Source organism: Colobus angolensis, unplaced genomic scaffold (genome assembly GCF_000951035.1).
Source record: "Colobus angolensis palliatus isolate OR3802 unplaced genomic scaffold, Cang.pa_1.0 Scaffold131, whole genome shotgun sequence".
Taxonomy (NCBI): domain Eukaryota; kingdom Metazoa; phylum Chordata; class Mammalia; order Primates; family Cercopithecidae; genus Colobus; species Colobus angolensis.
In genome coordinates this window covers 5,028,242-5,039,028 of record NW_012114364.1, presented here as the reverse complement: position 1 = coordinate 5,039,028, position 10,787 = coordinate 5,028,242, and the positions used below count along the sequence as shown (strand labels likewise).

Genomic DNA, 10,787 nt, shown 5'->3' with positions numbered 1-10,787 from the left:
TTTTTTTGAGATGGAGTTTTGCTCTGTTGCCCAGGCTGGAGTGCAATGGCGCGATCTCAGTTCACTGCAAGCTTCGCCTCCCGGGTTCACGCCATCCTCCTGCCTCAGCCTCCCGAGTAGCTGGGATTATTTATGTATTTATTTATTTTTGTATTTTTAGTAGAGATCCTTGTTAACCAGGATGGTCTTGATCTCCTGATCTCGTGATCCACCCACCTCAGCCTCCCAAAGAGCTGGGCAATGATTTTAACAACAGGCTATGAACATTTCAAACTCTGTTCCTTTGGATGACATCACTTTTCAAAATTGTTCTCAAATAAGAAAATGTTATTATATTGCACTTACTGCATGTGTACACTGTACTTACCACTGTTGATGACACATTGCAGATGAATCTTTTCCAAAGAATAAGTGTTTAGTAAATATCAGAATAAACCACCACCAGCTCAATTAGATGATAAATACGCTCACCACAGTTACTATTTTAGACTGCTTTTGTGAGGGGCTGTTATCGAGGGAATGCAGAAGACTCGAAACTTACCTTGATCTTTTGCTAGTGAACATTAGACCACACTTATTTTTTTTGTCATGACTCCCGAAATTTCTAGAAACAGTCAAGAATATGTTGTATTCCATTGACTGTAATCATTGAGTTATAGTCTAGTAATTCTTTTGTGAATATTTAGGACCTCACTTTTGTAAAAACATGGCATAATTTTTGGATTTATATGATTCCCTAGCACTATATACAAAATAGGACAACATATAAATAGAGAGACATTTCTGCTATTATATTTTAAAATGTTTATATCATGTGACACCTCCCTTCCCCACCCCCCTAAAAAATCTGCTATAATGATTTCCCATTGCAGTTCTAATAGGAACAAACCCTCTCCCTGGGCTACCAGGCACTGCATGGTATAAATCTTGCCTACTTTCTCTCTCCTCTTGACACATGCACTGTCACTGATTCTATGTTCAGCACCCTGGCTCCTAGAATACAGCATGCATTTCTCACCAGCAGAAATGTGTGGGGATGCTCCCAGGAAGGGTGGTCACTACCTCCTAACCCTCTTCTTCTCAGCTGTTCTCTTAACTGACTACTTCCTATCCTTCAGATCTCAGTCACCTTGTCTGTCTTGTTATGCACTATTCTGCTAGACCTGTCAAAGCACCTGGCATGTAGTAGATGACAAGTAATATTTGCCAAAAGAAGAAACGAAGAAGAAAAGAAGAAAGAATCAAAGTGGAGGATGGAAAGAACAAGTGTTTATTGCATACTTTGTGAGTTGCAAGTACAGTAGTCCCCACTTATTCATTCACACTTTCAGTTCAGTATTGTGGTTTCAGTTACCTAAGGTCAGTTGTATAGCTCAAAAACATTAAATGGAAAATTACAGAAATAAACAGTTTGTAAGTTTTAAATTACTACCCACCATTCAGGGTAGTGTGATGAAATCTCACGCCAACCTGCTTCATTCTGCCTGGGACATGAATTCTCCCTATGTCCAGCATATCCATGCTGTCTACACTACCTGAGTGTTAGGCATCAACATCATCCACTCCTGACATCCAGCCATGAACATTGTAATAGATCAGTGATCCAGAATCACCTAAAGCAGATGAGCCTTCTTCTGACATATTGTCAGAAGGTCCAAGTAACCCATTGTTAAATGCCTACCACATCTTTCACCTCACTCCATCTTGTCACATAGACATTATATCATCTCACATCATCACAAGGAGAAGGGTGAAGACAGTACAATAGGATAATTCTTGAGAGAGAGACCACATCCACATAACTGTTATTACAGTATGTTGTTATAATTGTCCTACTTTATTTTTCTTAATCTCCTACTGTGTCTAATGTATAAATTAAACTTCATTACATATTAAACTTTATTACATGTACATATAGACAGGAAAAAATATATATAAAATTTGGTACTACCTGTTTTCAGATATTGACTGGGGATCTTGGAATGTATTTATTCCTCCATGGATAACGGGGGACCGTATATAAACTCAGAAAATTCCATTTTAAAATTAATCGTTCATCATTATTATCAGTTCTAAATAGCAATTTGTGTTGTTTGCTTCTGTAGCTAAATGCTGTGAAGGCTTTAGAAGCATGTTAGTTACATAAGGTCTTGAGACATTTCTTTAAGTACATGATTCCATGACATTTGATATATTGTAGGTCACCTAATAGTTCATCATAGTAATGGAAGCAACATCACCATAAACACTCGAAGTTACAGACATGCAACTGTACCTCTATAGGCTCTCCTATTGCATGGTTATGTAATGTAGGTCTCTCTATAATTAGATAATCAGTTTAAATAGTTTTTACTAATATAATTTTCTCCTCCATTTCCTATTAATAGCTTGTCATGGTTGACTTACCTGATGTAATTAATAATTTGGGAACTACATTGTGACTGCTGAAATGCAGCATTAAAATTAGTCTTTAAGTATTTTCAAGTCTTAATATCCTTCCTTAAAGACAGATTGAGGAGAATAGAATCAATTTGAAGATAATCAGTTCCAGCACAATATTAATATAACCTGTAGTTATTTTAATGGACCAATGTAAGAGTTTATTCAATTAGTTATCTCATATATTTTTAATCTTTGAAAATTATATTGTTACTTTAATTGAGGTAATTTCCATTTAAAAGGTAGGAAATTTAGGAGGAAAAGTTTTTAGAAATGGAAGAAAGTTTCAAAGTATGATATATGACAAAATGAGTAGAATACATTTGTTTTGTTTATTTTGTATATTATTGGCTTTACACAATTGATTTTTCATTCTACCTTTAATGAGTAGATCAAATAGACTTTAAAGGTTTGTTTTATCTTAGGATTTATTCTATATGACTCATTTATTCAGTAAAATATTTAAGCAGCTTTAACCTGACAGACAATATTCTAGTTAACCTAAAATATTATTATGTCATTAATTTACTCAGTAATTATTTAATGAGCTCTTATTACATACTAAACCACAATTTCACCATCTGAGAAAACAGCAATAAACAAAAGAGTCGTGGAAATTATGGCCAAGTAGGAAAAGAGGCAACTATTAATAGATAGATAGATAGATAGATAGATAGATAGATAGATAGATAGATAGATAGAAAGAAAGAAAAAATGATAAGGCAGGGAAAGTTTGTAGGGAGTTCTGGGGAAGAGAAAGATGCTTAGAAAGGTGAAGGTGTCAGTAAGAAAGTGCTTACCATGGCCGGCGGTGGCTCACGCCTGTAATCCCAGCACTTTGGGAGGCCGAGGTGGGTGGATCACGAGGTCAGGAGATTGAGACCATTCTGGCTAACACAGTGAAACCTCATCTCTACTAAAAACACAAAAAATTAGCCAGACATGGTGGCGGGGCCTGTAGTCCCAGGTACTCAGGAGGGTGAGGCAGCAGAATGGCGGGAACCCGGAAGGCGGAGGTTGCAGTGAGCCGATATGGGGCCACTGCACTCCATCCTGAGCGAGAGAGAGACACTCGGTCTCAAAAAAAAAAAAAAAAAAGGAAAAAGAAAAGAAGGTGCTTACCGTGATGGGTTGTACTATCTAAGATTAATAGCTAGGGATGTGAGAACATGAGAAAGCATGGAGGAGTGGTCTGCAATGGATTTGGTTCTCGTAGCTTTGAAGAATTACTGAATCTTAGTTATTTGAGGAGTAAAAGTATTGGAAATAGAGAAAATTGGTAGATAGAGAATGAGATGTTTAAGGTTGAGATTATGGAATTGGGGTGTACTTATTGTTATTAGCAGGACATAGATATGACCTTGAAAGTAGATGGCTGAGACATGATGGAGGATCAAGTCATTGTAAAAGAGATGGTCAATATCCTTCCACGTTGGTATTGGATCATCAAGAATTTTGACTAGAATAGTGAAATTGGCCATGATCCAGGTGTTAAAATCTTTAAGGAAGTAACTCTGGGGCATTTGTAAATTATTGCAACAAGGAAAGGTAGCAGGCAGTGTCACCTGAGAGAAGCAGCCTCAAAACTAGGTTTTCAGGAAAGAGAAAGGCTAATAGCTTGTATGTGGTAATGAAGCGTAAGAACTCCTAAAGTCGAGCCTGCATCAGGTACCTAAGAGAGTTTCATAACTAACCAACCAACGTTTCTGTGTTATTTGGTGGGTATAGTGGCTTGGTGCTCAACACCATACCAATCTCCTTTTAATGATCCTTGAAGAATTGCAGAATATGGAAAGCTACAATCTACATCTTCAAGATTCTCTTGTTCAGTCAATCTTAAATCTTCTCAGAGAGCCGGATTTCAGTGGCTCCTTCTCTGTCTACCTATAAGCACAGTCAAAGGCATGTGGAGTTTTTCTTGGTAGCATTAGCTGAGGCCTCAGCACCTGGTCAGCAACTTTGAGGATCTTGAAAAGTGTGTGGAATGCTTTTCACTGGTGCAGGCTGTAGAAGCCATGTTGGGTTTCTGGAGCTACTACCGCTACATATCCTTCCTCATCGTGGCAGTAGTGGTGGAGAACTGAAGCTGGTGACTTCCTAACTGTGGAAGAGACAGTAATTCTCCTGGATCCTTGTTCTGCCAGGTAGCTTTAGGATTAGTTACTAAATGTTTGGCTTAAATTCTATTTTGTCATCCCTACCAGTGATGTGGTAAGACATTTAACATGCTGTGACAGATTTCCCCCTAGTTTGAGTGGATTCTGTTCTCTTCTGCTAGAACTAGAACTCTGAACAATGCAAAACAGCCAAAGAAAAGCTATAATGTGGGGCTAAGGGGAAATGATGCATATTTTATTTTACTTCTCTTTTAATTATGATGCCTTCTCTCGTTCTGTAGGATGCAAGAGCAATTCATTAAACATATTTTCCTCTTGGTTTCATGTATAACATTATCAACATCTTTCATGAACTGTCTAGTTTCCTGGGGTACTTTACTAAGTGATATGACAAGTTATCTATGTGTTTCTGGTTCAGATATTTTGTTAGTTAACCTTCCAAAAAAGTTAACATAATAGTGGGCACATTTATAAAAAACATAATAAAACAACTTTATTAGTTGGCTGAGGCTGCCATAAGAAAGTACCACAAACTGGGTGGCTTACACAACAGAAATTTGTTATCTCACAGTCTCGATGCTAAAAGTCTAAAATCAAGGTGTTTGCAGGATTGGTTCCTGCTGAAGGCTGTATGGGAGAATCTGGTCCATTCTTTGAACTTTTGATTGCCTCAGATTCCTTGGCTTGTAGATGACCTCTCCCTGTGTCTTCACATTGTCTTTCTGTATATGTGTCTGTCTCTGTCCAAATCTCTCCTACTTATAAGGACACAGTCATTTTGGGTTAGGACCCAACCGAATGACTTCATCTTAACTTCTGCAAAGACCCTATTTCCAGAAAGGTTCAAACTTACAAGTACAAGGGTTAGGACTTTGACATATTTGGGAGAGGACACCAACCCATAACAACAAAGTCAAATTTTATTTTATATATCAAATTATAATTGGAAATGCTGGTAACTGAAAGCTACGTGGATAGAAGAGTTGATAAATGAAGACAGGAACATTATATATTACATCTGATTTAATCTCAACAAGAACTCTTTCAGGAAGTATTATCCTCCTCTTACAAATAAGTAGAATCTATCTCTTGGTAGTTACATAACTTGGCCAACTTTAAACAAGCATAAAGACAGTATTTGAACTTTGAAATGATAAAACTAATCTATCTGTAACAAATCCAATGCGCTTTTCCACCTTCTACTCTTTTCCAAATAGAAAAGCTATATAAGAATTATAAATCTGGAGAGCATCTTTTCCTTAATTCCCACAACTCATGTGGAAAAGATACAATATCTTTAAAACTATTTAAGCCATAAGATACAAAAAAAAAAAAAAAATTGGCATGCTGGGAGTTTAAGGTCTTTCCAAGTATAAGATATGCCAGTATAGTGGAAATTCAAGAAAGAGTTTTGGTAAGAGATGATCAAATGTGAGGAAGGAGAGAAAAGAATGAGGCTCTAGAAATCTATTTGGGGTAGAATTTTTAGGCTTTGCTGATATATTGGATGTACTCATGAGAAAAATGAATATAGAATGACTCCCAGATTTCTGATTTGAAAATAGAATTGTTAAATAATCCAGTGTTTATCAAATAATATTCAAAAAGAGAAAATGTGGGGAAGGTAAGTTTTGAAGACATTGAATTTGAGTTGACTTTAAAACATCCAGATGACACTCACTGAGAAGGTGTAGTATAAGCATCTAAGGTGATTAATAAAGCAGGTGATAGTCTTCAGTAGCCTAGATTGGCCATCAGAGTAGTTGAAGAGCAGCTAAATCCAAACCCAAGTCAGAAAGAGAAATTGATGATAAAGCTAAAATAATTATAGCAAAATCTTTACAATTATTGCTATTTACACTTTTATTAATATGTATAAACACAGCATATTTATCAATATAAATAATATGCATTTAGATTTGTATGTTATTTGCATTTATCAGAGTGTGTTTATATCTATGTTGGGTAATCTTCAAGATTTCTGAAACACAGCAAGCTTTCTATCCTACAGGAAAGGTTTCTTTTGATTTACTCACTGGTACATGTAGCTGGTAGGAAAGAGAGGGGTAACCTTATATCCCCATTACTTGACTTGGCATTAACTACTTCAGCACCTCTCAAATATTGTTCATTATAAAGTATAATTTTAATTGGCACTTTGTTTTTTATTATGATGATTTTATATATCTTCATTTTTCAGTATAAAATTACCAAAGCAAACCAGTGATATAAAATTCATGGCAATGCCAGTAATAGAAACACATACTTTCTCTCTCATTAAATTTATTTTAGCTGTGTGTGATCTTGCAGATTGAATATAATAGCAGAAAACAACACTTAAGGAATGCAGAAAAGTGGGTAGGAAGAAAGTCTCTAAGAATCAAAAAAAAAAGAATCCACCAGAGATTCTTCTCTATAATAAAAGCATAAGTGACAACTTAAATGATAAAATGTCATAGAATAATAAATGAGTTAATTTGTTTCTACAAATCTTTTATCAAGGAAAGCACAGTGAATTTAAACAAGGAATAAATGGAGGCCATGCAGGATAATTTAGTATATTTATTTTTAAAAAACCGACATCAACTTTATCATTGTATAAAAGTAATTATTTTGAATGGTCATATGTGTCAAAAGAAGTATCATTTAGTTGTATCGGAATTGTATGATTTAAGAATACCAAATTTCCTTAAAGTGTTTTATTTCTAATTTCAGCCTTAGTAAATGAGTTCTCTTGCATGTGGATACATTATAAGACAGTGCATACCTCCAAAAATGTCCTAAAGTTACGTGTATGAAAATCCTAATTAAAAAAAAAACACTTCTAGAAGTGTCAAAATAAAATAACTTAACTTCCAATTAATTCATTTGCTCATATGATTACAGAAGAAAAGTTACAGGTGTTGTCATTATTTAGCAACTTAATATGTGAATTGTACTATGATAGAATGTAGCAGCGAAGACATTAATTCTGAATTTCACTTATTACTTTAATTAGTTTTCTTTTAAAATAAAAGAAAGATAAGGTGTTTTAAATGCTACCATCAGTAGACGTTCACATGTGGATAAGGTTAATAGGAGAGAGGGCATTTTCTGAGCAGTTCTGCTCATTGGACTGACCCTATATGCTGTATTTGTTCAGGGGAGGAATCTTGACTGGGATAGAAGAGGGCAGAACCAATGAATAAATTTTAATTAAATTCTGGAAGTTCTGTTGAGGCAGACATAAAAGACTTTTTGTCTATCGCCACAATTCCAAATCAATCTGCTCATGTAATATTAATTCAATAAATAATCATATGGGTAAATAAGATAAAAAACAAATACTTGAATATGACTTTGTGGTTGGTTTGCTTGTTCATTTTTGTAGAGCAATGAGGTTTAATTCTGTCACTGAGGGGAAAAGCATATATAAAGCAGGCTGCTAATTTATTGCCGTTTAAATGTCATAGATGACAAGTAAATCTAGATTCATTTCATAATTTGCTAATGGAAAATACAGAGAAAACATTCTTATGACACTAATCTTCAGAGAAAGGTTACCCACCAATGTATGCCTGATTGTTCTACCTTTATTATATATTGTTGATCAATTTCAAGTGGCATAGATTTTTTTAACTACATAAAATCATTTTAAAAAATAAAAGTAAACTGTTGCACAAATATTAATTTCTTTTTTTTTTTTTTTTTTTGATGCGGAGTCTCGCTCTGCCCGGGCTGGAGTGCAGTGGCCGGATCTCGGCTCACTGCAAGCTCCGCCTCCCGGATTTTACGTCATTCTCCTGCCTCAGCCCCCCGAGTAGCTGGGACTACAGGCGCCCGCCACCTCGCCCGGCTAGTTTTTGAACTTTAGTAGAGACGAGGTTTCACCGTGTTAGCCAGGATGGTCTCGATCTCCTGACCTCGTGATCCGCCCGTCTCAGCCTCCCAAAGTGCTGGGATTACAGGCTTGAGCCACCGCGCCTGGCCACAAATATTAATTTCTTAGTATGGTAAACATACTATAAGATGTCAATGTTAGAGGAAAGAGGATGAAAGTTATATGTGAACTCTGTGTACTATCTTTATAGCTCTTCTATGAATCTAAAATTCTTTCAAAATGAAAAGTTAACCACTGGATTGGTGGGAACTTAGGTTGGTTCCATGTCTTTGCAACTGCAAATTTTGCTGCTATAAACTTGCAGGTGCATGTTTCTTTTTAGTATGACTTCCTTTCCTTTGGGTAGATTCCCAGTAGTGGGATTGCTGGATCAAATGCTAGTTCCACTTTTAGTTTTCTATGGAATCTCCATACTGTTTTCCATAGTGGTTGTACTAGTTTGCATTTCCACCAGCAGTGTAAAAAGGTTCCCTTTTCACCACATCCATGCCAACATACAATGTTTTTTGACTTTTGAATTATGGACATCCCTGCAAGAATAAGTTGGTATCTCACTGTGGTTTAACTTTGTGTTTCCCTAATAATTAGTGATGTTGAGCATTTTTCCATGTTGTTGGTCATTTGTGTATCTTCTATTGAGAATTGTCTATTCATGTCCTTTGCCCACTTTTTGATGGGATTATTATTTTTTTCTTGCTGATTTGGTTGAGTTCTGTGTTGATTCTAGATATTATTCCTTTATCAGATGCGTAGTTTGTAAATATTTTCTCCCACCCTGCAGGTTGTCTATTTACTCTGCTGATTATTTCTTTTGCTGTTCAGAAGCTTTTTAGTTAACCCCATGGAATACTACTCAGGCATAAAAAGGAACAAACTAATGTATTTTGCCACAATTTGGATGAAACTGAAGGTGATTATTCTAAGTGAAGTAAATCAGGAATGGAAAACCAAATACCATATTTTGTTCTCTTTTATATATAAGTGGAAGCTAAGCTATGAGGACATAAAAGCATAAGAATGAGGTAATGAACTTTTGGGACTTGTGGGGAAGAATGGGAGGGGAGTGAAGGATAAAAGACTACATATTGAGTATACAGTAGTACATTGCTCGAATGACAGGTGCACCAAAATCTCAGAAATCACCACCAAAGAACTCATCCATGTAATCAAAAACCACCTGAACCCCAAATATTTTGAAATAAAAATAAACAATTAAAAAGTTTAAAAACTAAACATTTTTGAGAAAAGCTAAAATTATTTTTTGAGTGCAATAAAAACTAATGGGTTAATTTTAAAGGAAGATTATAATTTATATTAAAGAAAAATTCTATTTTAAGCTGGGTCCAGTATCACAAAGTTTAGAAGGTAGAATGCTCAGAGAATGTAAGTAATTAGTTTTGGCTGCAGGTATATAAGAGATAGCAGTGGGAGATGGGAAGGGAGAGGCAGAGGTTGACAGAACATCAGGTATGTTTTGTGTCAGCATGAGGTGTTTACATTGGGGAGCCGTTAAGGGATTTTTAAGTAAGGGATGATAAGAGAGCATCTACTAAGTATTAGACACATTGTTAGCTAACATGCTGACATTGGTGGACACTACAGAAAAAAAGCTTAAAAGCAGGAAGAAAAAACAAAAAATCACACAGTGCATTTCAATAGGCCTTGAAAGATTCTGTTTACTGGAGTAACTGCACTTCCGATTTATTTAGTGCTATGTGTTTATATGCTAAATGTTTTTCATGCCTTGTGTCACATAAACTGCACAAGAAACCTAAAAAGTTGTTAGAGTATTATCTTTGTTTTTTTTTTTTTTTCAAATTAACAAACAGAAACATTCTACTGCCCAGTTTTGCAAAACTAAGAGAAGAAAGGACTCTTTCTTTGAATATACACTGTCTGCTTCCTGTAGAAATGTTTGGTCTATTCAGTTAGCCAATCAGCTCAGGACTTGGAAATGTTGGGTTTTTAAAGGACTGCTTACCAGGCGTATATTAAATATATATGAATGAAAAAATATATATATATATTCATTCATCATTTAACTTTATTTTTTGCACTGAGCATTGATTATGTCCCGTATACTGATGTAGATGCTGAAGGTATGAAAGTAAACATCAGGGTTGTTTTTTGTTTTTCCCCTCACAGAACCTACAATATAGAGGAAATAGCTTGATGCAACTTTGGATATATTTTTATGTATTTGAAATCTAGTGGTACATATAATCTTGTACAGTGTTTTTTAAAAATGTACTATTATTTGAAATATTTTCCTTTGTTATCCAAATTTGCATGATTATAAATTGCATTTTAATCAATTTTAACTGTGGATATTATTGTTTATAAATCTTGAT

The 10,787-nt window shown here is 35.2% G+C and overlaps 1 protein-coding gene across 8 annotated transcripts in view; it reads left to right on the top strand.

Annotated features, from left to right (window-relative positions):
* Positions 1 to 10,787, top strand: part of PPFIA2 (protein tyrosine phosphatase, receptor type, f polypeptide (PTPRF), interacting protein (liprin), alpha 2) — a 514,858-nt gene that overhangs the window by 246,180 nt on the left and 257,891 nt on the right. Inside the window, exon 1 of one of the 8 annotated variants that reach the window (XM_011934125.1) lies at positions 9,797 to 9,903. The exons of the other annotated variants lie outside the window; for them this stretch is intronic. Coding sequence (XP_011789515.1) covers positions 9,868 to 9,903 — 36 coding nt within the window. The 5' untranslated portion in view covers positions 9,797 to 9,867. Of the gene's footprint in view, positions 1 to 9,796; positions 9,904 to 10,787 lie in introns of those variants that run through there. 8 annotated transcript variants of the gene reach the window in all.